General features: G+C 47.5%; 1 protein-coding gene across 1 annotated transcript in view; it reads right to left on the bottom strand.

Annotated features, from left to right (window-relative positions):
- The window catches only part of COL5A1 (collagen type V alpha 1 chain), a gene marked incomplete at its 5' end in the record, with an annotated part of 100067 nt that extends 79454 nt beyond the window's left edge, over window positions 1-20613 (bottom strand). Inside the window, 3 exons of the mRNA XM_019621304.2 lie at window positions 14688-14850; window positions 15456-15669; window positions 20439-20613. Of these exons, the coding sequence (XP_019476849.1) occupies window positions 14688-14850; window positions 15456-15669; window positions 20439-20613 (552 nt within the window). The remainder of the gene's footprint in view (window positions 1-14687; window positions 14851-15455; window positions 15670-20438) is intronic.
- Between the last annotated feature and the right edge of the window lie 7078 nt (window positions 20614-27691).

Genomic DNA, 27691 nt, shown 5'->3' with positions numbered 1-27691 from the left:
CTGGGCAGATGTCTGAACCCTGCAGCAGCAGATTAGAAACACATGGGAAGAACAAGGAATCCAAACCACACGTTTGTATTAAACTGCGTGACTTCTAGTTCAAATTTCATCACATTGAAGTAAATATGTTCTCCCTAAAGCAGCAGCTGCAGGTTAGGTTATCCACACGAGATGCTTCATATCTGCACATACAAGCACAGGCTCAGCTGCCCCTCTATGCCTGTTTCATCCTTGCTGATAAGCCTCAAAGCCATCAACGTGAGGCCACAGGGCTGAAGTTGCATTTTTTGTTTGAACATGCACAAACCCTATTTCAACTGTTTATTTCAGGAATACCACTCTGTACAGACACTTAACTCATGTTCTATGGTCATGACACTTTTCCAGAGTACTTCGCAGGTTGCCCAGCGAGGCAGGGGATGCCTCCTCCCTGGCAGCACTCAAGGCCAGGCTGGATGGGGCTGTGAGCAACCTGGTCTAGGAGGAGGTGTCCCTGCCTACAGCAGGGGGTTGGAAATAGATGATCTAAAAGGTCCCTTCCAACCCAAACCGTTCTATGATTCTGTGACTTGAATGAGCCCATCCACTGACAGAGGAGCTTTTCTAGAAAGCATCCAGATTTGGGTACTTTTGCAAGACTGCCTTCCTAACAAATTGGCTTGCATGGAGCACACGCTCTACTAAAGCCTGGCATTCCTAGCAGCTTTCCTGTAGCTTAATCCTTATCATCAGCCTCTTCCTCTCTTTCTGTGAAGGCTGTCACTGAGCAAACATAGCTCCCACCAGGTCCTGGGCACTCCCTGCAGAGCAGAGCCCACTCCTCTCTGCAGGACACAAAAGCCCAGACACAAAACCTGCTCTCTGTACCCTCCAGCAGTGCAAGAAGACAACAGCCTCAGTATCACAGCCCTTTGAGGCTGCAGGATGAAGAACTCCATCCATCTCCCTCACTTGCCCTCTGCCTTTGCATATCTCCTTCCTGCAAAGACACCTTCCCAAGGAGAGAGAACAGGACAGCAGTCAGATCCCCTTGGCTCACTGGGACTGAGCCACCAAAGCCCTGAGATGTTCTCAGAGCCGTGGGATGGAAACCTTGCAGAGCGACCCATCCAGACCACGCTACTAACCAGGCAGGAATGGAAGAAATAAATCTTTCTCCGAGTTATTTCTGAGTTGCTGGCTGGGCAAAGGTGTTCTTTCTATTTCTGGGGCAGGGTGAAAAAATAAAAAGAGAAAAGATAAAAAGCTGGCTGCAGAGAGCCCTTCCAAATCGACTCCGTTTTCTTTGGCTGCTCCAAAACTCCCATGAACGTGGTAAATAGCCTAAATCTTTTTTTCCCCTGTCTAGTTTTGACTGAAAAGTAGGAAAGCTGATTCTGAGAAGAGCTGGAAGGAGGGAAGAGCAAGTTTAGTCTTTGCACACAGGGCCAGCTTGGCGTGCCATCTTACAGGGAATGAGGTGCTGAGGTCAGACCTAGAGGAGGTCCTTGGCAGAGCTGATCCATTTCTGCCAACACAAGAAGCCAAAGCAAATCCAGCCATGTTCTGACAGGGCTCCTGCCCAGAGGGGTACATCCCTGATAGAAACACGGTGGGGAAACACCTTCACTGAAGCATCAACCCAGCCTTCTGGCCACCACCACACCCCCAGCAACCAAATACTCATCTCTGCTGCGTATGCCAGAAACCACAGTGAGTTATTTAATCTGAAGGTTTAAACTCTAGCACATGAGGAGGCATTGCCCTCGAATGAATTCATTAGGACAGCAATGCATTTTTTTGGCTGGTTTACCCCGAAAGCAAGCCATGTGTGATCTGCGCAGCTACAGGTGTGTCTGTCTGCCTCAATAACTCCTGCATCTCAATGCTGATCTCAATCGCACTTGACAGAGGAAAAAGGCTCAAGCTAATTAAATTCCTATAAACATCATGAAAACAGGCAGCCAGGTAAAAGAAAGGCACGACACAGGTTCACTGTCTGAGGGAAAGCTTTGCAGCAGGTTCACATTTGATTGGTTATAGTAGCATTCAGGCATCTCTGTAATGCTCCTGCCATAGGAGAAGCTGCAAGTGACCGCAAGGCAAATTAAAAGGAATGCCAACCAGATGTATCTCAAGGCATCTTTGCGGTTCCCAATTACAACAGTAACTGGAAAAAGACGAGCTGAAGCACCACAAAATGAGCAGTTACTGTATTTCTGCCTATACATAGCAGACACCCTTCTTCTCCTCAGTTTTCCAAACCCAAGAAGAGGGGAGGACAAAACCAGGTCTCAGCGAGGCAGCTCTTAGAGGGATGGCACGGGACACAGCGGAGCCCAAAGGGCTGACACTACACAACACTGGCCATGTCCAGGATGCCATTGCCATGAAGCGACCTCACCTGAGCCTTCCCTCACACAGTGTCATCCAGACACGCTGTTGTTCCTGGCTCTCCATCAAACACACTAAGATCAAACCGTGGAGGTTGGTTCTTTTCCCCCTATATGACCACACAGCAGTTTGCCACGCTGTGATTTCTGCCTTTAAATTATCAACGTGTCACAGCCCATGCAGACAAATTACACCTCTGCTCCCTAAAAATAGAAGCCCTACAATCACTGTGTGCTCTGCTGTCACTATTCTTGCCTCAAGCCCAGACACAACCTTTATAGCAGAGTCACTGCAGGGATTTTTGTTGGTTTATTTCCCCCCTGCAGATTACAAACATTTAGCCAGAAATAGTGCAAATCTATAGGATAACTTCTAAAGGAATTCCTGAGTTCCCAGCTATTCTTTTCAATGAAAGTAACCACTGCCTCTCTACAATACCAACACCAGGAGCTGAGAGTGACTTCCTAGCAATCGATTATTCAAAATGACAAGACACCGTTCTATCAGACATCCATGCAGAACCCAATTGTTTGTTTTTAAAGCTATTGACAGTTCCAACCTGCATGCAAAATAATGGCTATGGATAAGCAGACAGTGCCAGTTTTGCAAGCAGTTCCTTCCAATTGCTTTCAGATAGGAGTCTGTTTGGCTCAGATCTATTCCCAAAGCGCAGTTCTGTTCCCCAACTGAAACATCAAGTCAGATGATGCTGCTGAACACTTGCAAGCAGCAAATTACATAATTCAAAACGTTTCTTTTAATAACCACTTTTGGCTTCAATGGGTATGCAGGGCAGATCGGGATGCAGCTGGCAATGAGATCTTGATGGTCAAGAAGTTTCCATGTAAGGATGAATCAAGGGCAGCATGCAACAAGGTGATACACTGCCTTGCAATCATTGCTTGCAGGCACCCAACTGCCCTCCACAGCCTTGCCCACAGCTCTGGGGTGTCCATGTGTGCGGGGAGCCATGCAGGTTGGTCATCACTGCCAAGGCAACCCCACAGGCATCATCCCACAAAACTGGCATTCAGGCCCACTGGAAAACTGTTAACCAATAGCTTGCATGTAATGGGAAGCATTTCCATAGCATCAGCCTGTCCAGCATGAAAAAAAAAAAAAGAAAAAGGACAGAAAGCCCAGCCCAGGCCTCTGAGAAATGAATGGGACAAAATGAATGGATGTCATTGTCTATCACAATCCGCCAGCACTTAACTAGCAGTTAATAAAGCTGAGAAGAGAAGATGAAACAATGAACAGTTTTGAAATCAGTCCCTCATTCTGTGCCCGGTGCATCGAGCTGCTGTTCCCCCTGCCCAGCACAGCTCTTTGAGCACATCTCTCTCCTCCCAGTTCTCATCATTTGGGGGTCATTCCCCCACCATGCTTGACCTGAGCAGCCCTGTGCCCCGGTTGAGGGCTCAGCACTTCAAGCCAAGCTCCATTTCTCATGCAAAATGAGAAAACAGCAGAGTTTTCCTTGGAGAGGAGACACAGCCTTGAGGGGAGCGTGCAGTCTCTGAAAACTCTACATAAACCCAAATTAGAGAGGGGAAAGGCTGCCAAACGCTGCCCAGCCTTCAAATTTCTTCTTGTGGTCTTGCAGGCCTGACCACATACTCAAGTTCCCTGTTTTCTTTACTGTTCCATTTAGTGCTGCATTCCCCCCATCCAAGCTCACCTCCTGATGTCACCAGGTTACCAAGTGCTGATCACACTGTTCCAAAGTTTCCCCTCTTCATCCAAATCAAATAATCCACTAATAACCGAGCGAGAGGAGAGCTTTTTTCCTACACAAGTTATTCTTCAATGACATATGTGTGAACCATAAGGGATAGCTTAAAAAACAGATTCCCCCTTATTACGGGCTGCAGCACCGCACATCGTGGCGTTGCTCTTTTGTGCCTTCCCCCCTCTGCGCCGAACGTGGCTGTTTCCTGGCTCCGGTTTCACGTTGATTTATTTCCCTTTCGTCTATGGAAAATGAGGAACGAGAGCAGCTTCTGCTCTCTGCGCCGCCCACACAAAGCTGGAGATGCAAACAGCATACGGGGACTCGCTTGGTGGAAAATAGGCGGTGAAGAAGCGAAGTTGCTGGCTGAAGTGGCACGTTTGAGGCGTTGGAGTCACACTGAGCCCCACTGGAGGCTGTCACTGAGATCTTGCTGAGCCCCACGTATGCAGCATGGCCTGGGAAGGTGTGGATCCCAGGAAGCTTTGTCCTCAGCCCTACTGATGACGGAGGAGGGAGATGTAAGGGGAAGCAGAGAGCTAGGGGAGGTGGTGAAGAGTCCTCACCTTGGTAGAGAATGGGAAGAAGCTTGAAAGGAAACCAAAGCCTCCAGCTAACATCTAGACACGGCCATCCGTGGTGATGAAAACTCACCTCTCACAGAGAGGACACTTTGCAGCTTCATCAGAAAATTCACAACTCTGCTACAAAGGCAGTGAGAGCAACCAGGTGCCAGCCCATTCTACTCCTGCATGGTTTCCTTCCTGTCCTCTCCCCCCCCTCTGAATGCTTCTCAAATTCCAACAGGAAACCCCAGGGAAGCCCTCAGGCAGCTCCAAAGCCCAGGGCTCACTCTGCAGAGCATCAGCCTCCCTCTATGGACTCGCACCCATTGCCCAAGGGTGGCTCTTTACTATCCAACAGGGCTTCCTGCTTCCAGCCCAAAGCAGCTGGAGCTCTTCTAAGCACCAAGGTACCAAAGCTGCACACCCCTTGCGTCTATCCCTAATTTCACTTTTCTCATAGCTGGATCGACCTGGAAGTGAAGCTGCTGTTCTCATCTCAGCTGAAGGACATTCCATTGGCACCATCACCACCCTGAGATCCACCATGAGGTTTTACCCCAGCCCTCCTCGCCGAGGTGGCTCGGGATCAAGAGGTTTTGTCTACACAGAGGCTTTTAATCAGCTCTTGGAATGTTTTCCGCCCCAGGAGGTATAAGAATCCAGGTTTTATGGATTAAAGGCAATGGAGGAAAATTGACCTGGCTGCCAAAGTTATCTCAGGATGTAAGTGGGATTACATGCTTAGCCATGGGGATATCTGCTGACACACTCAGAATTTAACTTAACACCAAATTTTGGTAGGGAAAGAATTTTCCAGTGCTTGGCAGGCAGCGGTTACCAAATGATGGAGCGCTGCATGGGACACATCTGCTGGGACCACCCGAGAAGGAAACTTTTGTGCAGGTTTCTGCTGCTGCTTCCCAGCACTCCTGCAAATCTGCCCCACACTGCTCAGTACAGAGCTGGAAACAGGGAGCAGAGCTGTGGTGCACGTGCACTCCTAACACCTCCCATCTGCACACCTTTTCCTCCCTCCTGGAGAAAGGACTGCCTGCCCTCTGCATTCAAACACCTCTCCTCTCCCACCTTAAATTCACCGTTCCAAAGCCTTGTGTTTAATGGCACCACCCTGCTCAGCTCCCCTAGCAGAGCTAACTGGGCACCTGCCAAGCTTTTCATCCCAAAAGAGGAGCTGGGTTTTGCTATTCTATAGCTTTTATGCATGCAGATGTGACTCTCAGCCTAGAAATGCTGTTATCTGAACAAACTCATTTCGGACCAGGTATGGCTGCAGCACGACCAGCGCAATGGCTGAGCATCACAACTCAGATTTCAGCATTCTGAGCAGCAAGCTGGAAAAGGGTAAACATAATTTGCAGATACATTTGCTTATACAAGGCATCAAAGCCCCAGGAAAACCATGCTGTGTTTACAGACATTCCAAAGCAGAGAACAGTGCACAAATGCAATATTCACCACCAATTCTCTCGTCTCCTCACACATTTCGCTTCAGTGGCCAGAGCACTGTTTGTTCAAATAGGTTCTGACCTCCTGAACCATGGCCAGTATGTGGCTACGTGGGGAGAACAATGAGCCCACGGTGAGAGGCTTTTTTCCGTGTTCTTGGAGGGAATAGAAAACACACATACACGAGTACACAAAATCCCATCCAGTGCTCTGCACAGCTCATTAGGAATACCCTCTTCCAGCTCCCATCCCCAGGGTGATATATTTATTGTGAACACATACATTCGATCCTGCTCAGCTCTGTGGAAGTAAGCAGTACACCTGCACAACGGGGATGTCTGGAGCAGGCTAGGATTTTCCTTTGGGCTTTGGCAAGCAGCCCAGACCGCCTCAAAAAAGAAAAAAAAAAAAAATTAAAATAAAATAAGAAGGCCTCACCATGTGCAAGGAACATGTGTTTCATTTGTTCATACCTAAACGACAAGGGAATGGGTCGAACACCAAGTCAACTAATAGAGGCTCCTAGTTAGAGGATGCTTTTCCGTGCCTGAGGGAAACGACAGACTGTTGACCCCTGAAAGCAGGGTCCTGCAAAGTGAGGACAATAGTAACAAAGCCCTAAATTGCAAAGAAACCTCAGTTTGAGCACTGGCGGGTCAGTGAGGACGTGAGCACAGCCCCTGCCTGAGCAGCACATTGCACAGCTCGGCGCCTGTCTCCCTGCTCCTCCAGGCACCAGTTTGGCTCCATCGAGCCTGCACTTCCTCTAACGATTTGCTGCAACCATGCAAAGCAGGCTTTTTGTATGTGGAAGAGAATGCCTGCCTGTCCGTAAGCCTCGGTGCCAAAAAATTCGCTTATGCAAATAAAACTAATTGGTGTGACCTCCCACGCTGAACAAGGTTTCCAAATTAGCAGGGAAGGGGAAACATGCACTGATTTGGGCCAGTGGCACACCATGGTTCTTCGCTGCTCTCAGTAATGGCTTTTACATATTGTGCAGCAGTGCTGCCAGCAAAGCTCAGCTGGAAACTTCTCCCCAATAGCATGAGTATTTGGCTTTCCCCCCATGCTCAAGGTGAAGAAAATCTTTCCCAGTCTCCCAACGTGTCCATCTGCTCTCACGCAGTGTCTCCCACACCCCGGTTCCTCTCGCAGTGTCTCTGTGGCTCCCAGCAGATACCGATGTCCCCCACGCCACTGGGAGCCCTGGCATGATGTCACTGGAGGGAAGAGGGTTTCCAGCATTACATCACCCGTCTGGGCTCTGCAATCAGCCCTCTGCACCTCAAAGTTTCCATGGAAGAACCGAGCCCCCTTCTCCTCCCTCCCTCCCCCCAGCCAACGGGGGAAGCGAGCTACAAACGAAGCCATCGGCTGAAAGAGTAATGAGGAGGCTCCAAACAGCATCCATCACGTGTAACGAGCCTGCCTCATCGCTGCCTGCCAGCATTTAGATACAAAAACCCTGCCAGGTGAGCGTCAGGAACAATCAGACAGAACTCTGCTCCCCAAACCCCACAGTCCCTGCAGTGGATGGAAATTATACTGAAAGATGAGCTTCGCCTACCAGAGACCCTCTGTTCCCCTTGTTAGCTGTCTGAACTGCTTACTGCTCTCCGCAAAAGGGTCTCCTGGCTGGGGGGAGCTGGGCCACAGCCTCTCTGTCCTCTCCAGGCTTCTGTGGCCCAAAGGGACAGCAGTGATAGAGAGCCTCATGCTACTGCTCAGTATCCTTTCCCCACTGACCATTCTCCCAACTCAGCATCCTCGTCCATACACTCCAAAATGGCAAAAGCTCAAAAACAATTGCTTGCAGGAATGGCTAGTGGGGAAATGAGATTCAAGGCTTCTTGTTTGAACTATAATTACAAAAACTTGCCCATGGCACATTTCTGCTGATGCAGCCACTGTCCTGGAACAGGCAAAGAAGCCAAGTGGTCCCCTGACTCGAGCAGGACCTCTGCCCTTCATTTACAAAAGGTATTACCAATAGATTTTAATAACTGCTAATTGCTCCGTACCTACAGAATCCATCATGCTGTGCCAGCAAAGCCACAAAGAAGGACCCCTCCAGAAATTGCTCCAGTTGGATCTCCTCCCATTTATGTACCACTACTACCCTGCTTCTACACCTGGGCACAACTGCAAACTGTGTACCACGACACTACCTCTGTACAGCCAGCATTTCAGATGCTCAGCTATCCAAAAGCAGTTAATTACACGTTAATCAACCAATAAGAGCAACGCATTGGCTTGAAGCTAGTATTCAATGGTGCCCATGCCAAGGATAAACCTGTGCCATCAGGCCTTGTGTTACTCTGGCTGCAAGAGCAGGGCTTGGCTCAGACAACTGCATGAAGCTATGGCATACAGCTTCCCAAGCCTGGGTGTGTATCTTGGCTGGATTAAAAAGATACACGATGCACTGCATTGCTGTTAAGCATCAATAAAAGCACTTTTATGATCTGTTTGAACTATAAAGCACGTCTCTCCTTGCACTGGATGCAATCATTGGCCAGGAGGCATGAGATAGCAGCAAACTCCAGTAACGACCTACACATGACAAGCACACAGTGTCTTTTACAGTTAAAGAAATGGAATTTATCACTTACAAAAAAAAGAAAAAAAGCATTAAACCATTAACGACGCCGCTTTATTAGCTGTAATTACAAAATACACATCATGACAGGCAACCCTAACCCAGTCACAAAACTTGACTGCAGTCCAGGTGTCTGAGCTGCCAACTACCCAGAAAATCTCAGTGAAAAACAGGCGTTTGGGCAAAGCACACACAAACAATTAATCCAGTGTTTCCACCCTAACCTTCACTCTCCTTACAGGAACCTGACAGATAGGGATCATAAGGAACGGTGTCGCTTTGGGGATGAGAATAAACCACCTTAAGCACAGGCTGCAACTTTCACAAGCTGCTTTGCAGTCCTTCTGCACGCACTCACAGACACACTGATAAAACCAGATGACGTCCCTGGGCACCTGGGTAAGACAATCCCATGCACAAGACTTGCCAACCCGAGCCAAGTATCACGTTGGGGTTTTGATTAAACCGACTGCATTGCTTGGCCTCTGGCACAAAAATCTCACCATTAATTGCAAAGCCATCCGGAGGCAAAAGCTTCAGCAGTTGCAGATATATTCTAGGCAGCACTGCTATTCTGGATGAGCCTAGCTCTGTGATTCAATCCATATGTCTCAAGTGCACCATTTCACTAAAGAGGATCCCTTTGGAAAAAAAAAAAAAGCAGAAGAAATGACGAGAAAACCAGCAACTAAATGGAGAATTATTAGGAGACTGGGGAAAGCTACAGACATCTTCAATAAAGAACCCTAATGCTGGCTCAGGACGTTTCATTTTCCATCATCTCACACCACAGTATAAGCTGGTGGTGTAAAACATCGACTCTTTGCACTCCCTGAAAGGCTCTACAGCAAAAGAGGTGAAATCAGATTTGGCAGGGCCAGGAAAGCAGGCAGCCAGAACTGTAAATTAACTTCTTTCAGCAGTCTGCTGAGGCAGGGAAAAGTACACGGGAGCGTGCGTCTGTGGAGCATCTCGACAGAGAAATCCAGGTTAGTATACACCCCTAATTAATTTTAAAAGTGTTTTTTGAAGGTTGACAAGATCTTAAGCACGAGCTTTGCCCAGTTCCTTCCTGCCCCAGACTGTGCAGAATGCACTCCTGGTTCAAGGATGCTGGGGACCTTGCCACCCTTCCTCAGTAAATGCTCCCACCTGCACCAGCGCCTTGCTCTTCTTGCTTTTGCACAAAAGATATGAACGACATTTAGAGCTGAGGCTCCCCATGAGGTCCACCCCCACGAGGTGAGAAAGCCTGCAAGCTTTGCAGTTACCACCAGCCTGACCTTCCCAGAAGCCCACTGTATTAGTAGCACAGTTATCCTCCTGCAGGAGCAGATAGAGGCTATTTGACACGTTAACAGCACTCTGCCTGCAAAAGCAAGCCCTAAATCTGTCCTCCAGCACCAAAAAAATACAGTAAGATGCATTTGCACAGATAGAAAGACTATTTTCTGCGGTACACCTTTTGCTAAAGCAAAATTTATTGATCCAATCTTGTAACCTTGGAGGTATCTGGAAAAAAAAATAAATTAACGTTCAGAAAAAGTAAAGCTAAGAGCTTTCTCCAGAGCAAGAAATGCTAAATCCAAGGGCACAGGGAAGGAGAAAGCCATGACAACAGTGAAATGAAATCTGGGATAATCAACCCCAGCGATAATTGTTTTTGTCTAAGTGTAAACAAGGCAGAAGATGAAATGTGAGCTGGCATTTCAACCAGAGAACAGCACAGCACCTGAACAGCACAAGCATCTCAGCTGAGAGCACTGAAGCATTCGGTGGCCCTAAAAGCAGCCCCAGCACTCTGGCTCACCCTCCCTCCATTTCTGATACTTTCATTCTGCTGCTGGTCTTCAAACACAAACAAAACCCAACAAAAACACAAAGGAGGAGAGAGGATAAGTGCCATCCTTTTAGCATCGTACACCACGCCTCACCCCAGGCCAGCATTTGGCTTAAGCCAAGAGCAGATGTTTCCGCCAGCCCTCAGCTTCCCTGCATTGGCAGAAAGGTAGATGCAGGTGTCTGGGAGACCCTCTCACTTCACACCTTGTTTGGCAGCATCAAAAGAAACCGTTTGGTTTTATGGTACCAATTGGACCAATAAGACACAGTTATGGTACTCAGCTGTACAAAATAAGCTCCTCTCGTTTCCTCAGAAGCCAACCTTCAAAAAGCAGCATGCACTCTGAACTCTTCTACTCATGGGAAAACTAATTTCATCTACACCAATACCAGGCACTATTCCACTATTACTTCTTGAGGATCAAAATGCCACTTCTCTCATGGGACAGCCCCCCAAAACGTTCAATGGCTGACCCACAAACAATTCAGAACTATGGAAGACACCACACGCCTGGGACTCCGGTAAGGGCTGGGCAAACTGCATGTTGTTCACCAGCCCATTGCTGAGTTTGCTGGGCTGAGCAGCAGAACAGGGCTGGGCCCCACACTGCTGCAGGAAACGAGCTTCTGTGGGTTTACATGAGATGCTTCAACACAGCATGTAGAGGGTGTGAGTTCACCTCACCCAGCTGCGGAGGTAATGGGTACCTGCCTCAGACGTTACGCAGCACTTTCCATTCATAAAGAACCTTTCTTTGTTCACTGCTATAATACAAACACTTCTGGGATTGAAACACAGCACCGGTGACCTTACCGAGCCAGGACCTGAACTTTGGTTCAACCCACATCTGCTAAACCAGACCTTCTTCAGCCCAGGCTGCCCTTCCCCAGGACCACCTCCGTGCTGAGCTGGAAAAGCCATCCCATGGGAGATGCTGTTCCCAGAGTCTGTGGATGCAGCAGTGAAATGGATTAAATGAGCAGCATGCTGTTTGGGCTACACGCAAAGCCTTGTGGGGCTTTGGCTTGGGTGGACATCCCAAACTCAGCAGTAAGCTGTGCATGGAGCAGAAGTTACCTGCCAAGGCCGTCTTCCATGGGCAGCCTCCCATGAAAGCTCACAGAGCATCCAAACAACGTGGATGAGGAGTAGAGCACCAAGAGGGGCCCATCACCCAGCACATCGCAGTGAGGCTCTGGAACAATCCCCTCGGGTTTAGTGCTCAGCCTTTTGGGGACAAGGAAACCACTACAAATTTGCATTCTAACATATCCAAACTGCAAAAGAAACTGCTAATCCCCCTAAACAACAAGACACATCCACGTGCCTTCTGACCTCCTCCCAGCGCTGCCATAGCCGCAGGAGCACTGCTTGCTGCAGCCCGTGTGCCAAGAGTTTCTCCCACCCCATGGGCTGTTTCTTTGCTCTCTCCCCCTGCAAAGGGCCTTTGCAATCTCACAACAGCAGTCTCTCACTCACAGCTTGATGCCAGCCGCTGCTGCCCTAACATTTGTACACTTCTGTTGCAAACAACAGCTCGGCACAAAACTTAACTTGTACAACCTAGGCTCTCAGCTTGGCCACTCTTCAAACCCACCCGGCGTTCCCAGAGCCTCACAGAGACCCACTCAGCCTCCCAGCTAATTGAATTTTAATGAGAGGAAGCAGTTTTTTTTCCACCAGGAGAACGCTGTGCTACAGAAAAGCTTTGAACCCACCCCCCCCATCCCTCCTGCCTGGCTGAGTTCTGCAGCAGAACAAGTGAGGACATGGCCATCCATGCACCCAAGGGACAAACACGGCGCAGCCGCTTTGCTGTGACCCCAGTTGAAATAATTACGACTTTCCAAACAAGAAGTGCTGGGGTTTTATTTGGTCTCAGCCCTGCCCGGGGTTCAGACAGATGGGAATTCCCACTCCTTAGTGCTCTTGCTGATCCCAGCTGAGACAAAGCCTGCCTAAGCCCTCCCAGCCACTGCCTTCCATCCCACACCACACAAGAGGATGGAGAAACCTCCGCAGCAAAGACAGACACACAGGCAGGCTGCAAACACACAGCAGCAGCAAGCCAAGGCTGGCAGAGCAGCTGCCTGCAGGACAGCAGCAGCTTCAGCCCATGGCTCAGCCCAGAAGCAATCAGCTTTTCAAGAATGCACAGCCCTCTAATTGTTTGCACCTCTTTCCCATCATCCTGAGCCACAGCCCTCCCCACACACTTTCTGCTTCAGCGTGCAGATTGCAGAGAAGAAAGGAGGGCCGAAAGGAAATTGAGTTGCTGAGATATGGAGGAAATTAGGTTATAGTCCACTGCCTTCATGAAAACTATTAATTACGTTCAGTTTAAAGCTGCTGGTATCTTGATTAGTGTTTGTCTGAGAGCATATGTTGAAAACCCTCTTTGTTTGATGAGGATGACAAAAGGAAAGGACAAATTCCAGAACTGGAGATCTCACTTGCTTCCCTCCCCCCTCAAAAGCTCATACCGATGCTTTACAACAGAGATGTGCAGCTTACAGGAAAAAAATAAACAAACAAATTTGCTAATTGTTCATTTCTGGTCAAATAACCAGAACATTTCTCAGGAAGCACCCACAACAATCCCATAGCTGCATTCTGGACCCAGGGCTGATGACAGGGCAGCAGCCTCCAGCAAAGGGGAACCACTGCTCTATACTACACCACCCCCCAAGGATCTAAGAGGGTTCGCTGAGCACAGCCCCCTCCCTCGATGGAAATAACTTAGCCAGGAGTATTTCTTCTCTATGAAGGAAGAGATGGTCCTCACCAAACAGCAGCAAAATGAAGCAGCTTGCATTTCCTTATTGGTTTGGATGCAACACCCATTTCTGCCACCAGATCTCCCAGACCCCAGCAGCTCCCCAGGGGAGCTCCACTTAAAAGCCAGCAACCAGTGCAACATTTTTGACAGCACATCCAATGCTTGCGAAACACTCCAACACCCATTAAACTCAGCTTCTACTTTCTATTTTAATAGTCAGCCAGGAATTGCCTATTAATTTAAACACAATGTAGAAACTCGGTGCTGGCTCCCTAACTGGGATTTTGGCAGCACCGCTCAGTCCTTGCATCCCTGCTCTGTTTGTTGGTAATGTTACTGCAACTCTCTGAGTGGCAGCACAGTGCAGGCAGGAGCTGGCCTCGCTGCAGATCTAATTATCCCCCAGATACATGTTTTTTTCCCATCCCTTTGCTGGGAGGCCCATAAGATACAGCACTTCTTACGTGCAAACTCAATAAATTAGGAGGTAGGGAAGTCAACAGGCCTTGGTTTACACTCCATTGCACTGGCGCTGATTTCAGGGAAGCAATTCTAGCTTGCAAGCAAGATCAGGGACAAGATTACTGTACGCATAAAAGCCTCGGAAGTACAGCAGAGCACAGGAGTTGAGATTGCTAGCAAAATGCATATATTCAACTAGCTGCTGAAGTATGGGAAAAGAACTTCTACCATATGTACCTCGTCTATAAATAATCCTGTATCTCTTTGCTCAAATCATAGGAGCTCATGGGAACATTCCACCCATCACGATTTGGGGTTGCATTTTAAAAAGGAGTCGCTGTGTGGGAGGTGATGGGGCTGCCAAACAAGCTGTCAAGGAGACTCCTTGAGTCACAGTGCAAGGAACCAGGAATCAGTGACCAGCGCATGGAAAAAGAGCAGATTGCTACGGACTTTCTGAGAACTGATTTGCGAGAGGCTCGTTCTTCTGTTTACTGCCCCTCAAACAGGATTTAAATCATAACACAGGGATAAATGAAGTCCTGCTACTTTCAAAAGTGGAGCCTTTTACATCAATACAGAGCACAAGAGCTACAGAACCAAAAGATTCCGGCAGAGGAATCTCAGCAGGGAAGTGAAAGCAGAGAACCAGGGGAGATTCTCCAGCAGCCAACCTGGCCCATTGCTTACATCAATACTGGAGGAGGCATTTACTTAGAACACAATCGCTAAGAAACTAAACCACATATTAAGGAATTCCATGTAAAAATCCAAGATACGTTTCAAAAAAGAGCTGTCAAGCCCTCAAAACCAAAACCCAGCTCTGCAGAACGCCTCCAGAGCTGCTCATCATCATGACTTACCTCAAAGACTTCCTCATCTAATATCCTCGTTCCAAATACAATGATGCCATTGACGTCAATGATGGGATGGTCACTTCGATCCAAGAACTTGGTTATTTTCTTTTTACAGTCCAAAATCAAGGTGACGTTTTTCTTCTGCACACTGATGGCGACTCTGTGCCACCTGGAAGAACACAGCCCACAGATGTTACACAGAGCCTTGGTCTTTCAAGAGCAAGCCAACGATTGCAATAGCAACAAATCCCTTGTAAAAACTCTCCTGCAAACCTTCACACGAGCTATTATCTGCAAATGGATGAAAATCAGCTTTAGGCAGATTCTACATGAGTCATTGGAAAGAGAAATGACTGTGTTGGCAGATGCCATTTGCTTTTCAACCCTCCAAAATAGCTCAGAGAGCACCTGCTCTTGCTTCAGTGAAGGGCAGAGAAGGGGAAAAATACCCCGGTAACTCCCTAGCTAACCCTCCTTCCACCCTCCTTATGTCCTGTGCGGGATCCAACGGGGATTTTTTATTGACAAGAGTTTCCTTTGGACTTTTCATAACAGAAGCCAACAGTGCTGCTATCCCCCATAAGCATCAACACAGTTTGCACTAACTGGTACAGGGTTCACCTTTTACATACGCACTGTTTATCTGCCAAAGGGTACAGCTGAAGAATGGGATGTATGTACAGACATTTGTAGGACTCCAATTTTACACAACACATGCTGGTACTGTTATAAACAATGTACTGTTTGTTCCTTTGTGCACAAAATTTCACTTACTTGCCATCTGCTAGGTTAATGCCTCTAAAGAGAGGATAGTCTTCTGGGCCTGGCTTTCCTGTATGGTCTTCATACAGGAATACAGGAGATCTACCCATCTCCACACCAATTTGCTGGATCCCTTGCTCATTGTAAATTGAGATCAAGAAGGACTGACCTCCTTTCTTCGCTTTTACAGTGGTTAAAATGGAGAAGTCCTCTGGGAATGGGGAAGCTGGAGTGGAAAAGCAAAGAGGTTAGTCAGGCTTCCTTGACAATGAACCCCTACAGAAAGGTTGCCTAATGATCCACATGAAGAAGGCTGATTGTTCACCCCTCCAGATGCGTGTACACCAGCATCTCTAAAAGCATACGCTGGGAAAGAGCTCCATCTTTTCCCCCAAAGCCTACTGAGACACAGGGCTGGAACCTAAAGCAGATTGCACCTGCAAAGACAGAGCAGGGCAGTGCCTCTCAAGTGCTACCTACTCTACTGGCACAGAACTGAACGTCACCAGGGATCTTCCATTAATGATCAGAAAGCCTTTTGCCAGCCCTGCTGCCCTGCCACAGAGCCAAAAGCCACTCCATATTTCAACTTGCAGCACAGCACAGTTCAAGGTCTTCTAGGGTGAGAATACAACGCTAGGAAAACAGGCTCTAAAAAACTGTTGGTTTAAATCTATTACTTGCACCAAACTCCTCCTCGGTGTGTCCTGGAGAATTAAGGAGAGAAGGCAAAAACTTCCTTTATTTCATTTATCACACCATCTCCAAATTAACTTAATACATCAGAAAGACAGAGGAAGGCAAGCATTCCACATCAGTTAGGCAAATAAAACTCTCCAATACTGTGTGTAAAGACGTAGGGGAATTGCATCAGGTTTCATCTATTCCAGGCCCAGAACAGAGCATTCCGTGGCTTTGGCTTTCAGGGCTGGTATAGGGAAAAAAAAATATCTGTGAGCAGAAATAAATCTGGCAAACAGCAGGAAACGCCGGTTTGTCTGCATATTGAACAGCTCACAAGTTTCCATGACTTCTCTCCACTCAGGAAAGCAGACTTCTCTGATCTCAGGTGGTATCTTTCCATTTTTGCAAGGTTTGCATGGGAAAGGTCCGTCCCCTGCAACTCTGGGCTGATGCACTCAAAGTTTCAAGTGGAAACGAACATCACCAAGTCATGCCCTGTGCAGGACGTGTCTCTTTAGCTTGTCTTTTCTCTGCCATTCATACAGAACCATCACAAATGGAAAAGCTTGGACGCACACGCTGAAGAGGAGGTCTTAAAAACTCCAGATGCATTACTAAAGGAGTTTGTTTGATCAAATTCCAGTGGACGACGGGACCTACAAAAAAATCAGGGTACCCTACAGGGCATAACCTCATTTCAGCAGCGTGAGACGTGCAGGGTATCTTTCCTCCAAGGTCCAGGCTTTCACAACAAGGATTGCATTGTACTGCTGGGTATCTGCTTGGGAAATCTTATACCAAGCACAGCAAAGTGGGGCAGCCCTGCCATGGGCAGCAGGGTATGTGTGTGACCATCTGCATGCGGCAGGGCGCAGCGAAGGGAACAACAATAGAGCATTTTTCAGCTGCAGATTCACAGCTATATAAACCACAAAAATTGTCAAGCTCACTGCCCAAAAGCTTCCAATAGGTTTCCTCTGCCCCGGAAGGCTTTTCTTAGATGGTATCCCAGTGGCACATAAGGGATTCTGACCCGGGTATGGGGGCGTGAGCAGGGAATTCTGATTACAGCATAGCTCGCAAGTTCAAAAGGAAAGAGGCCATGAAATCACTCTTTTCTTCTGCCTGGGAATTGCTCAAACTTTATTAACTACTGCTGTAAGTGAATCTAGCCCTCCAGCAGAGAACTACACTGCAGAACAGTGGAAGAGACAAGAGAAGGCATGCAGATGGTGCACCAAGTGGGCACCTGGGGACAGCTGCACAGACACTGCACTGACACACAGTCAGCATCCCGCACCCAGTTACACCACGTTTGTAAAGAAGCAGAAGGCATCTTCTGAGTGGAGGACTCAGTCAATAGTTCAGTGGTGTGGTAATAATAGAAAGATTTTCCTCCTAGGACACAGACCCAGATATCTGGCAAAGGCAGGCATCTGATTTTGGTGCCTCCCCTAGGATGAACTGAGCTTCATCTCCCTCCTGCTGAATATACACAAATCCTCCTGTAGAGCTCAATCAAGACCATACGTCTTCCTGGTTCCAATTACAGGCTAGAGTTTGGGGTCTTTTATGTAAAATAGTTCATGTCCAAAATTTCATTATGAATCCACAATACAGTACCTTTCAACTTGAACAAGCTGCCAACTCATTAAAAAGCTGCTTTTAATTTTTTTTTCCATTATTATTAAAATGTCTCCATGGTGACGCGAGTTTCTCAACCCAAATAACCATAACAGATGAATTATAGCTGACATTACTGTTACTGCTCTGCTGTCCTGGCAAAATAACAATGCCTTCACTGTCACAGAAGTGACCCAGGCTATTGAGTGATGTATGAAAACACATCCGCACGGACAATATATACATGACAATAAATACATGGAGAGCATAGAAACTGTTCCAAATCCCCTTAAAGACAGGGAAGTCATCTCCAACAAGGGGCTTGGGCATAAGCCTTGATTTTCAGTCCACTCAAGTGAGCTCGCTGCACATCCCTCTCCTCCTAATAGCCCTGCACTAATGCTGAGTTTGGCTCACCGTGGTGTCTTTATTTTTAACCTCATGACCAAAGCCTTTCAAATTCACCACATCCTGCAAAGCAGCAAAGGGTTCGGACCCCCATTCTGCAGATGGATCCAAGGGGAGAGCCAGCATCACTGCTCCAGCAGCCAACATGAGGTGTGTGGGGTGGGCACAAGGGTGGCACGGCCCCAGCATCCGCTGCTTCACATGAGCAGCTGGCATCTGCAGCGTGCTGTGCTGCACACAGAGCAGCAGCAGGCCCAGCTTCTGCCTTCCTGAGTGCTGGGAGCAAGGATGGAAGGCTCTCATGCAAGCTCAGCCTTCAAAACACAGACACCGGGGATGCCTTCCTAGTGCTGGTGTGGCACTGGTGTGTGTCTGCAGGTGTAGCAGAGGGGGCTGGCAGAGCCCTGACTCTATCTAGGAAGGACCAGAAAGCTTTAGCCATATATCACACAAAAAAAATTAAAAAAAAAACAACCAGCAAAAACAATGAGCTGGTCAAGTTCCAAGCACAACCACACAGAGCAGAAGCGTTGTGCAAGTTGGTGCCATTCCCACAGCCACTTCTCAGAGTAGAACAGCTTCTTGGTGGTGTCACCAAGCTCTGGTCTTGTTCTTCATCTGAGAAAACTTTCAGTTTTGGAATGGATGTTTTCCTCAGAGATGACTGTTTGAGTTATAATAGAGATTCTTCAGCTCTTAAATACACACATATCTGTATGTGCAGACACCCACAAGCAGCACAAAGAAGGCAGAATTTGCTGAAAGAATGCAAATGACGTTCTGCTGGCTGCCACTGAAAACCCTGCCTCTCTTGCCTCTGCTGGAAGAGCATGGTTTTGTGGGGAAGCAGAACTTATTCACAGAGGGAGGACAAAGAGCATCTCAGCATATTTTCTCACTCCTGTGGGTTTGAAAACAGACAGGCTTTATATACGTGTCTCTTGCTTTGCTGGCGGTGGTTGCAGAAGCAAAATGCAAAGTCCATAAAATTACCATCTTAGAAAAACACCAACTTCTAATTAGCACAAAATATTATGCACTGTGTACATTTGCCTGTGGTGCTCAAGAGCAGAGAGGGCAAGTTATTCTGTGACACACAAAGTCACCAAAGCCACATTTCCACTAATACACTGCGCTGCAATCACTTCGATGCCTTTACCTCCCCTCTCTCACTCATCTGGTGGTGTGAGCTCAAGTCACAGCTCGTTATGGGGATGTACTGAGCAAACAGCTGTGGTTCTGATGGAAAACAGCAGGGCTTCCCTGCTCTGCTCTTCCCTTCCCATCTCCTGAGCAAGCAGAGCAGATTATTTCATAAGAGTCCAGAGAGAGGTAGAGCTATCTCAATTGCTCCACAGTTGTCCAGTGGAAGTGATTGAGAAGTTGCTTGATGACATCAAAGAAACACCATCTGCATCTCACCCATGAAAAACAGCAGATGCAAGCCAAGAACTCAGAGGATGTCCAAACAGCGAGAAGAGTCAAAGACAAGAGATTCTCATACGATGTGGAGTTACCCTCTGCAACCGTGGTTCAGTTCTGCATGCTCTTGTGTTGAACTCCTTGAAGCAGCAATAACCAATTTGCTAAATTGGCCAGAAGTCACTACTTTTCTGCTTTCTGCATCAAAAAAGGCTGTCAGACAAGATTTCACAGTGGCTCCAGCAACCACTGGGAAGCTCTTAAATCCACTCTGTTCCAAACTGGAAACATTTCCTGAAAGCAGCGTTCTTCAAGGGCTCTGTAAACTCCTGTGTCTTTGTGGTTTGCTCTAATGAACCTTCAGCCTCTTCAAACAATTTTCTTGGGACATCTGTTCTTGTGGGGCAGTCTATTCTTTTTTTATGGTGCTTATTTGTGTTATGAGACACCACAGCCACAGAATAGGCTCCTACTGTGCCTGGCACTCTACAAACGCAGAGCACAACGCAGCCTGCGCTCCTTTGCATCTTCCAAGTCTCTCCCAGCTGGACGTCACTGTGTGATAATGAGAGAGCACAAACTTTCTAATATAGGAGAGAACATACGTGGAGGCATTGGCCACATCTCCCTCGATGAAACCTGTCACTACATGCAAATGCAATGACAAAAGGACTTACTGCTGCGTTTGATGGTTGTAAGTTTGCAACCCGCCCCAAAAAAGAGCAGAATCACTCATTCTCTGCCAATGGAGCATACTTAGAGAATAGGAAGGAAGTTTGTAGTGCTTTATATGTGTGTGGAGAAGCTGAGAAAAGGATCAGGTATTTCTATATAGCTAACAAAAAGCTGCGGACTTACCAGGATACAGCTGCTTTGTCGGTGCACTGAGCTGAGCATCTTTTGTTACTCTGTAAGCAACGTCTGCTTCTTTTGAAGATCTTCTGCTTGTGCAAAACCCTGTTGTTCTTGAGATACCATCAGGTAAATTGTGAAAATCTAATACCTTCAAGAGGTCTGCAGGTTCAGCTGCAAAAAGAAAAGCAGAGAACACGAATTAATAGGCAACAGGGCCAGAAGCATGCTGAGGCAAACCTTTTATTCTTAAGTTAGTCGATGTAAAGAAAAATAAGTTTTAAAGCAAATACCAGAGTGAGTATCCCTAGGGATTACACACTTGTACCATGAAAAACAAGCACGGGGCAATTCACATCAGCTGGAATAACAGGTAAACACATGGCCATGCTTAGGGTTATAAGCGAGCTGTGGCAGAATCATCCCAGTGTGATGTGTCAGTGCTCGTCCCGCTCCTGCAGGCTGGCTCAGAAGGTTCTGTGCTCAGCACCCAGTCCTGCCTGGGGCAAGGAAAGGAGATCTCCCCTTTGGCAAGCGTTGCATTCTGTTGACTGCTGCACAAAACACACACACGTGCAGGCAGCAAAACACAAGCTCGACGGAAGGGGAAAAGTCTAGTTATACCCTGGCTTTCCAAAAAGCACGTTCTGGTTTCTGTGGGAATTCAGGGCATGGCATGACCTTCAGCTGAGCATGCCCTGAAGCAAGGCACAGACTAACAGTGTGAAGCAAAAAAGCTCCTGGCCTCAGCCCTCCCTGTCCTTATCCACCAGGCTCATGACCTTACAGGGCAGCAGGAAAACCTATGAGTATGTAAAGGAGAGGTTCTCACACACAGCACACCCACACCAGCAGGCTGTCACCTCCAGATATTGAGGTCTCTAGTGATTCAGTAATGTGAGTGATTCATCTCGTTAACTTCCTCATCTGGTCTTGCTCACACTGGGAGAGATGGCATTTCCAGAAGTGCAGTAACCAGACCCCACTTTAAATGCTTACAATAAATTGTTTTGAATCCTGATCTGATACTTGCAGCAAAGTGCTGTCAGAAAGACGAACCGCCCAACTCCGCAAACCCATGGCAGCACCCAAAGCAAACGCCTGCACGACAGCTTCATCTAGCCCTGCCTGCACAATACATCACAGCTGTATTCACTGGCCCCATGATCCATTATTTTCCCTGAAGAGAGACATCACTCAGAGCTCAAGGGCAGTCAAACATGGGGCACCCTGACATTTGCAATATCCCAGCCAATCCCCCCGGGCCCCAGCTCCCACCTGTGTCCCAAGGCATCCCATTACTGCAATGGCCATGAAGCAACATGGACATACAACATACAACAACAATAGGAACAAAAAAAAAAAATAAAAAAAAAAAAAAAAGAAAAAAAGATCTCCAGTAGGACAGGAATATAATAACCGGAGAAAGTTTTCAAGGGAGGGAAAAATAAGAATAAAGGGCCTCATCTTGGGCTCAAGCATTCACTAGAAAGACCAGAGAAAAGGATTCACAGGAGAACATCCCAAGAGCCTGTACCATATGCTACTGATTGCATCCGTGGGGAAGGGCTACAGCACACACATCAGCATTGAACACACAAAAAACAGCAGTGGAAAGAAATACGATGAGCAGATCTTTTACAGCATAAAAAGCTTTGGTTACCAAGATGATCTGCCTAATATTTGCATGGAAAAATCATGTCCATTTTTAGGCAGCTTTAAAAAAGTTTCCATAATCCTGAGAAATTGGGTCCTCAACTGAGAGATTACAAACATATGGCAGATCCGAGTCAACGCTGCAGATAATAAACCAGCTGAGAGAGCCTGGCCCAAGCAGCACGCAGCTGTAACGTTTCCTCGCCTCTCACTCTTGTTAGACACAGAATATGGATGACATTTGTCTAAGCTGCCTTTACAGCTTGGATCTTCCCACTGCCTTTGACCACGCTTTGTTTCACGCAGAGATTTCTGCATGTGCACAGCACAAGCTGCCTTTAAGCAACTCAACTGCTTATTCTCCAGCCTTGCTTCCAGCCCCCTCCCTGTGCTCCGGGAGATTCAGATCAGCCAGCTCCCAGCCACCTCCAGAACTTATTTATGGAGAAGAGGGGAAAAAGGCAGAGGCAGGGGGAGGGGATGCGAATTCCAGACTCCTGACATCAGCCGCGCTCCCCAGGCGGCTGCAGGGGATTTGGAGCCGAGCTCATCGCGCTGCTATAACTGTGCAATGTACAGAGGAGAAGAGCAGCACGAAGGCACCAGCAGCACATTTTGCTGGCCGTATGCATTAGCAGAATCACACCGCCTTCCAGGCCTCCAGCTGCTGCTCGGAGCTCTCCCACCCACCCTCACCCTCCATCGTGGCACTCCGTGCTGCTCTCCTCCTTTCTGAAGGATGATTTCAGTGTCTGCTGCCCCACGCAGCTCTCAGGCTCTGAACACAACGTGTAATTCATCTTCGTTTGGAAGACTCTCCGTCCTTCTCTAACTATGACGGATGAGCTCAAAGCGAGATGTTCAAGTCTAACAACAGCCTGGGTGCTGCCCAAGCAGCAGAATGCAGACTGTGAATCACATCAGCAAACAGGAGTGGAAAACCATGGGTCAGATGCGTGCTGTCACCTCTGCTCGCTCCCAGAGAGGCAAGAAGCCAACCGAAGCCCTCAGCCCATTCCCACTGCACTCCAGCACTGCTCTGAGGAGCAGTTCAGCAGCGTGGAATCCTCCAGCGCTACCCAGAAAGTTGGGATTCGCACAGGAGCAACTCCTGTTTGTGCCCAGTTCACCAGCTTATTTATTTCCCTTCAGCCAAGTTCAAGCACCGCAACCTCCTGTTAGGAGCTCTGCCAGAATCACCCCAAAAGGACAGAGCCCAGGCTGACCAGCACTGGCCCTGCAAGGTATTTCTTACAAGCACTGGGCTTGGCCTGCATCCGAGAACTCAATTAGTTGTTGCTTCATGAAAGCTCTTTTTTTTTTTTTTTCTCTTGCTGTTTTATGAATAACATTACTATGCCACGTTACACACTGGATCATTCTTTCACCTGAGATGCACAGGGCTGCCCAAGGAAGGCAGCAGCTCTGCCCCCGCTGCACCAGAGGAGGATGGCCACAAACCCAAAAGGCAAAGCAGCAAGTGACAAATACCCACATTCAGATCCAAACTGGGGCTTTCTTGGGCCTCAGAATGCCCAAAAAGCTGCACCCGACAGCGTGGGAACGCCCGGTGATGAGACAACAGAGCATCACTCCCTGCTCTGCACAGGGCAGAAATGAAGGATCCTGTGCTGAGCACGCAGTGCTAAGAGTAGGAATGAAATCCCTAATTCCTCCGTGTCTACTCAGAGCTTAAACCACAAGACCAATATGTGTGTTAATCGGGTTTGTAATGATTTAATTACATGCTAAAGCCTGGCATAGAGGCAGCTGGTATTAGGTTTATAATACCGCCCTCCACAACGCAAAGCAGCAGAGAGTGAGCTGTCAGATCCGATTCCACCAAGCTGCTAACCTGCACTGAGCTTTCCTCAGGCTGTACTGCTTTCTCACCAGGTTTGATAGCAAGCCCAGGCTCTCCCGTGTTTCATCTCCCCTGGCCAAGGCATCTTGTTTTGCTTTTACCTACAGAAGTTGAACTTCTCAGCATTCCTCTGCTCACCCCACTCCCTAAAGCACTTGGCTGAGCGTCAGGATACATAAGTTGCTTATACATTACTTGTGGGTACCTGCAGCCCCAGTGTCTGAAAGATTACCTAACGACACGTCACAAGACTCAAAACAATTCCCTCCCATCATTTTTCATGGCAGTTCATCAAACCCTTATCCCCAAGGGAAGCTGCAGTAGTTAAACTCCCCCAATCAGAGCAATGGTGCTGCCAGCTGTACCCACAGCACTCGATAGACTCCATGAGCCAGCACCCAGACTGACCTTTTCCCATTCACAGATCTCTATGTATTTTCCAGTAAGGATGCTACAGCAAAGTTTGCTATGTTTGAAAACAGACCCGCTTTTCCAAGCTCCTTTTGCTCATCACTAAAATGGTCACAGGGTCCCCAGAAACCTGAATGGAGCAGAAGCTGAACAGGCTTTAACACAGTAGTTTAAATGAGGGAAACTTGCACACACACACGTAGCTGTCATGGCTGTGTGTGTGGCTGTGTGTGTGGCAGTGCAGGTGCCTTCTTATGGACAACAGTGTCTAAAAGCTGGTTTAAGAAAGACTTCCCCATTCACTACATGCTATTTCCATCTTAAAGTACATCCAGAGCTTGTTCAGCGTTAGCTGACAGCATGTCAAAGTGCAGGAGTCAAGAAAACACCCTTGCTTCACCCTTTTGCTTTATAACATCCTTCTAAGTGAAAATATTCCCCTCCAATACCCTGAAATGCATTAATTCTGCACAGCCAATGTATTTTTGTATTAATGTAATAATTGTGACATTTGAGCATCTGGAGAAGAGGTCACCAATCCGCTGTGGTAGAGAACCATTCTTCTATATTTGGTTTCTCAACAGCCAAAGGGCATCCAAAGACTTTCAGGACTTCACGACACAGCACTGAGTCATACTACAGCTTACGTGCAACTATTGCCAAAGAGTCAAGGCCACAAGCTGAAGAATGAATAGGCATTTATGTTCCTGATTGATTCCAGGTGCCCTCTGCGACTCTCTCATCACTTAATGTGCAACCCAGCAGCCTGGGTGTTTGTATCCAAGTGTCACTTTGCTAAACGATTCAGGCCCACTAGGAAGGAAAGCCCTTCTATATGAACAGGCAATTAAAAGAAACTACAAGTCTCCAGCAAGCAGCAGCACTAAGTAAGGTGAATGAGGATTACTTCCAAAGCAGCATCTCTTTGAGAAGATCCCTGAGTCTCAGAGAAAAGTAGAAAGAATTGCAATAGAAAAAGGGAGGAGATGCACTGCTGTTACCCTGCTCACAGTCGCCCAAGATGAACTAGCTTAAATCGCCCTGTCTTTCCTGCACCTGAGTTGCCCTGGATGCCCATCACCACTTCCAGGAGCAGCACAGGGCCCCAAGCATGGGTAGATCCAGCTGCTGCACCCAGATGTGCTGCTGGTCACACACAGCACCTTGACTGAGCCAGTGAGCACCAGGCAAACTGGGGGATGTAAGGTAGATGTGAAGCTCCCTGGCTTCAATGAAACAAGGTCCACTGATGCCAGAGAGACTGCTCCTTAACATTCCCATCTCATTTCTCTCATCTTTATGCCTCACAATCTCCAGCATCTGTTTTGAGGAGGTTACATTTTACATTTCCTTACATTTTGTAAGGATTTCCAGGTACTAAGATGACAAATATGACATTATTACCATCTTTCCCCCAGCTAGTAGTGCCAATACATCTCGCACAAACAGCACTATGCAGAACAACACCATCTCTCTTATCTCCTCAAACAGACAGGGAAGGTTCCGCAGGGCTGCCTGAACACACAGCAAAAATACACCCCTGGGAAGAGATGGAGAGATTATTGCCTGCTTTTAAAGGAAAAACGATTTCCAACAGAAGCCCAAAAGCCCCCGAGCTGTGAGTTAATGCTGCCCTTCAGCACAGCCTTCAATAAGAAAGGTGCCCACTTCACTTGTGCTGGGGGTTTGCTTGCTCTCAAGCCACTACCCAAAGATTTACATCAATACGTAAGATTATAGCAGGAATTATTCAAGCACCAGCAGGTAACGGCTCCTGCACTGAGATCCAAAAGAGAGCTAAATGCAGATGGGAATCAAACTGCTTCCCTGGGCAACGTGCAGTCCACACCTGGAGAATCTCAACATATATTCACTGCTCACCACCAGTGAATTTTTAGCTCCAGCCCTTGGATAATTAACTAAACAAACAAGGTGGCAGAGGCTAAGGCAATATAAACAATAACATTAAGCTCTACTTGCCGTTGTTCAAGCATCCTTTGGACTGAACTATTAGCCCCTTGAATTCTTCAGCATGGCAGCAGCCCAGTAAAATGCAGTGACATCTGGACAAAGGAAAGGCATTTTAAGAAGGACAACTGGGGAGTCTGAACTGCAGGGCTGAAGCTATGAAGTTTGTTCCCTAGGAAGGGGCACAATATGGCAAAAAAGGCCGTCTACAAACAGGGTGGGATACTCATCTGGTGCACATCAGCTCGGTTCCAATAACTGCAACAGATATGTGTCAATTCATACTGCTGTAGATTGCTGAATATTTCACCAGTGACTCACATCATCCCCTTATGGGGTTTGTAAAGGCCCAAATAGTCCCAACTGTGAACAAAGGAAACCATTATGCCAAGCCAGATCCGAAAGATCGTATGCATAATCCCAAAAGGGACAGAAAGAAACCCAGAACTGACACTGGAGCAGCTCTGCAAGAGCTACACTAAAATCCAACAGATCAAATAATCTTTGTTCCTTTGAGCATAAATAATTGCTTTTGAAATAATCAGTCATTTGGGTTCCTCACAAAGCCGTGGTGTCAGCAGCAAAGAGCAGCTCCGCAGAATATGATTAAACCACGCAGAAAATCTTTGCTGCAAATGCCACGCAGAACTTAAGGGCAATTCACAGCTAACAGGCAAGCACCGAAGATTTCAGGGAAAATCCCCATTCAAGGCAAGCAAACATCCCATTCATTCCAAAGGATGGATTGTTTCAGATTTTCCTGAGGAAGGAGGATGACAAGAGCAGCATCACATCCAGGGGGAACCTTCCCCATTCCCCACTGCTTGGATGGTGTTCTGAGTCACTGTGACATTTTGGGAAGCTTTCCAGCAGCAGTTTGGTTGCTGGCAGGAGCCTTGCCCTTTAGAAGTGGTGAGGGTGAATGGACTCTAAAACTTCCCGAGTTATTAGAGCCACAAACACTCAGCAGATCTGCAGAAGGAAACCGTGACCGTGCATGACTTCATCTTCTGAATGATTAACAGTGTTCTTAGAGCTCAATTCTGGGAGCAGATTCTGAACGCCGGCCATGAATGGATGTAAGTGAGGTGCAGAAGTACAGACACCCTTTCTCTTCATCCCCCTGAAATTATCTGGGTCCTTTATTAAAAAAAAAAAAACAAAAAAAACAAAACAACCAACCCACCCACCTGAGTCCCTGCAAGGCTGCAGATTGCTGCAGTGCTGTGGGCACACGTGCAGATGGACCAGCAGGGATAGAAACCTCATCCTTAGGCTCTGCCACCCACCGGAGCACAGCCTTTTGGAAAGCAGCTCTGTGGGTACTGCAGTGATGTTTTCTGGATTGAGGCAGGGAAAT

Source organism: Meleagris gallopavo, chromosome 19 (assembly GCF_000146605.3).
Source record: "Meleagris gallopavo isolate NT-WF06-2002-E0010 breed Aviagen turkey brand Nicholas breeding stock chromosome 19, Turkey_5.1, whole genome shotgun sequence".
Lineage (NCBI taxonomy): Eukaryota > Metazoa > Chordata > Aves > Galliformes > Phasianidae > Meleagris > Meleagris gallopavo.
This window is presented reverse-complemented; position numbering and strand designations above follow the sequence as displayed.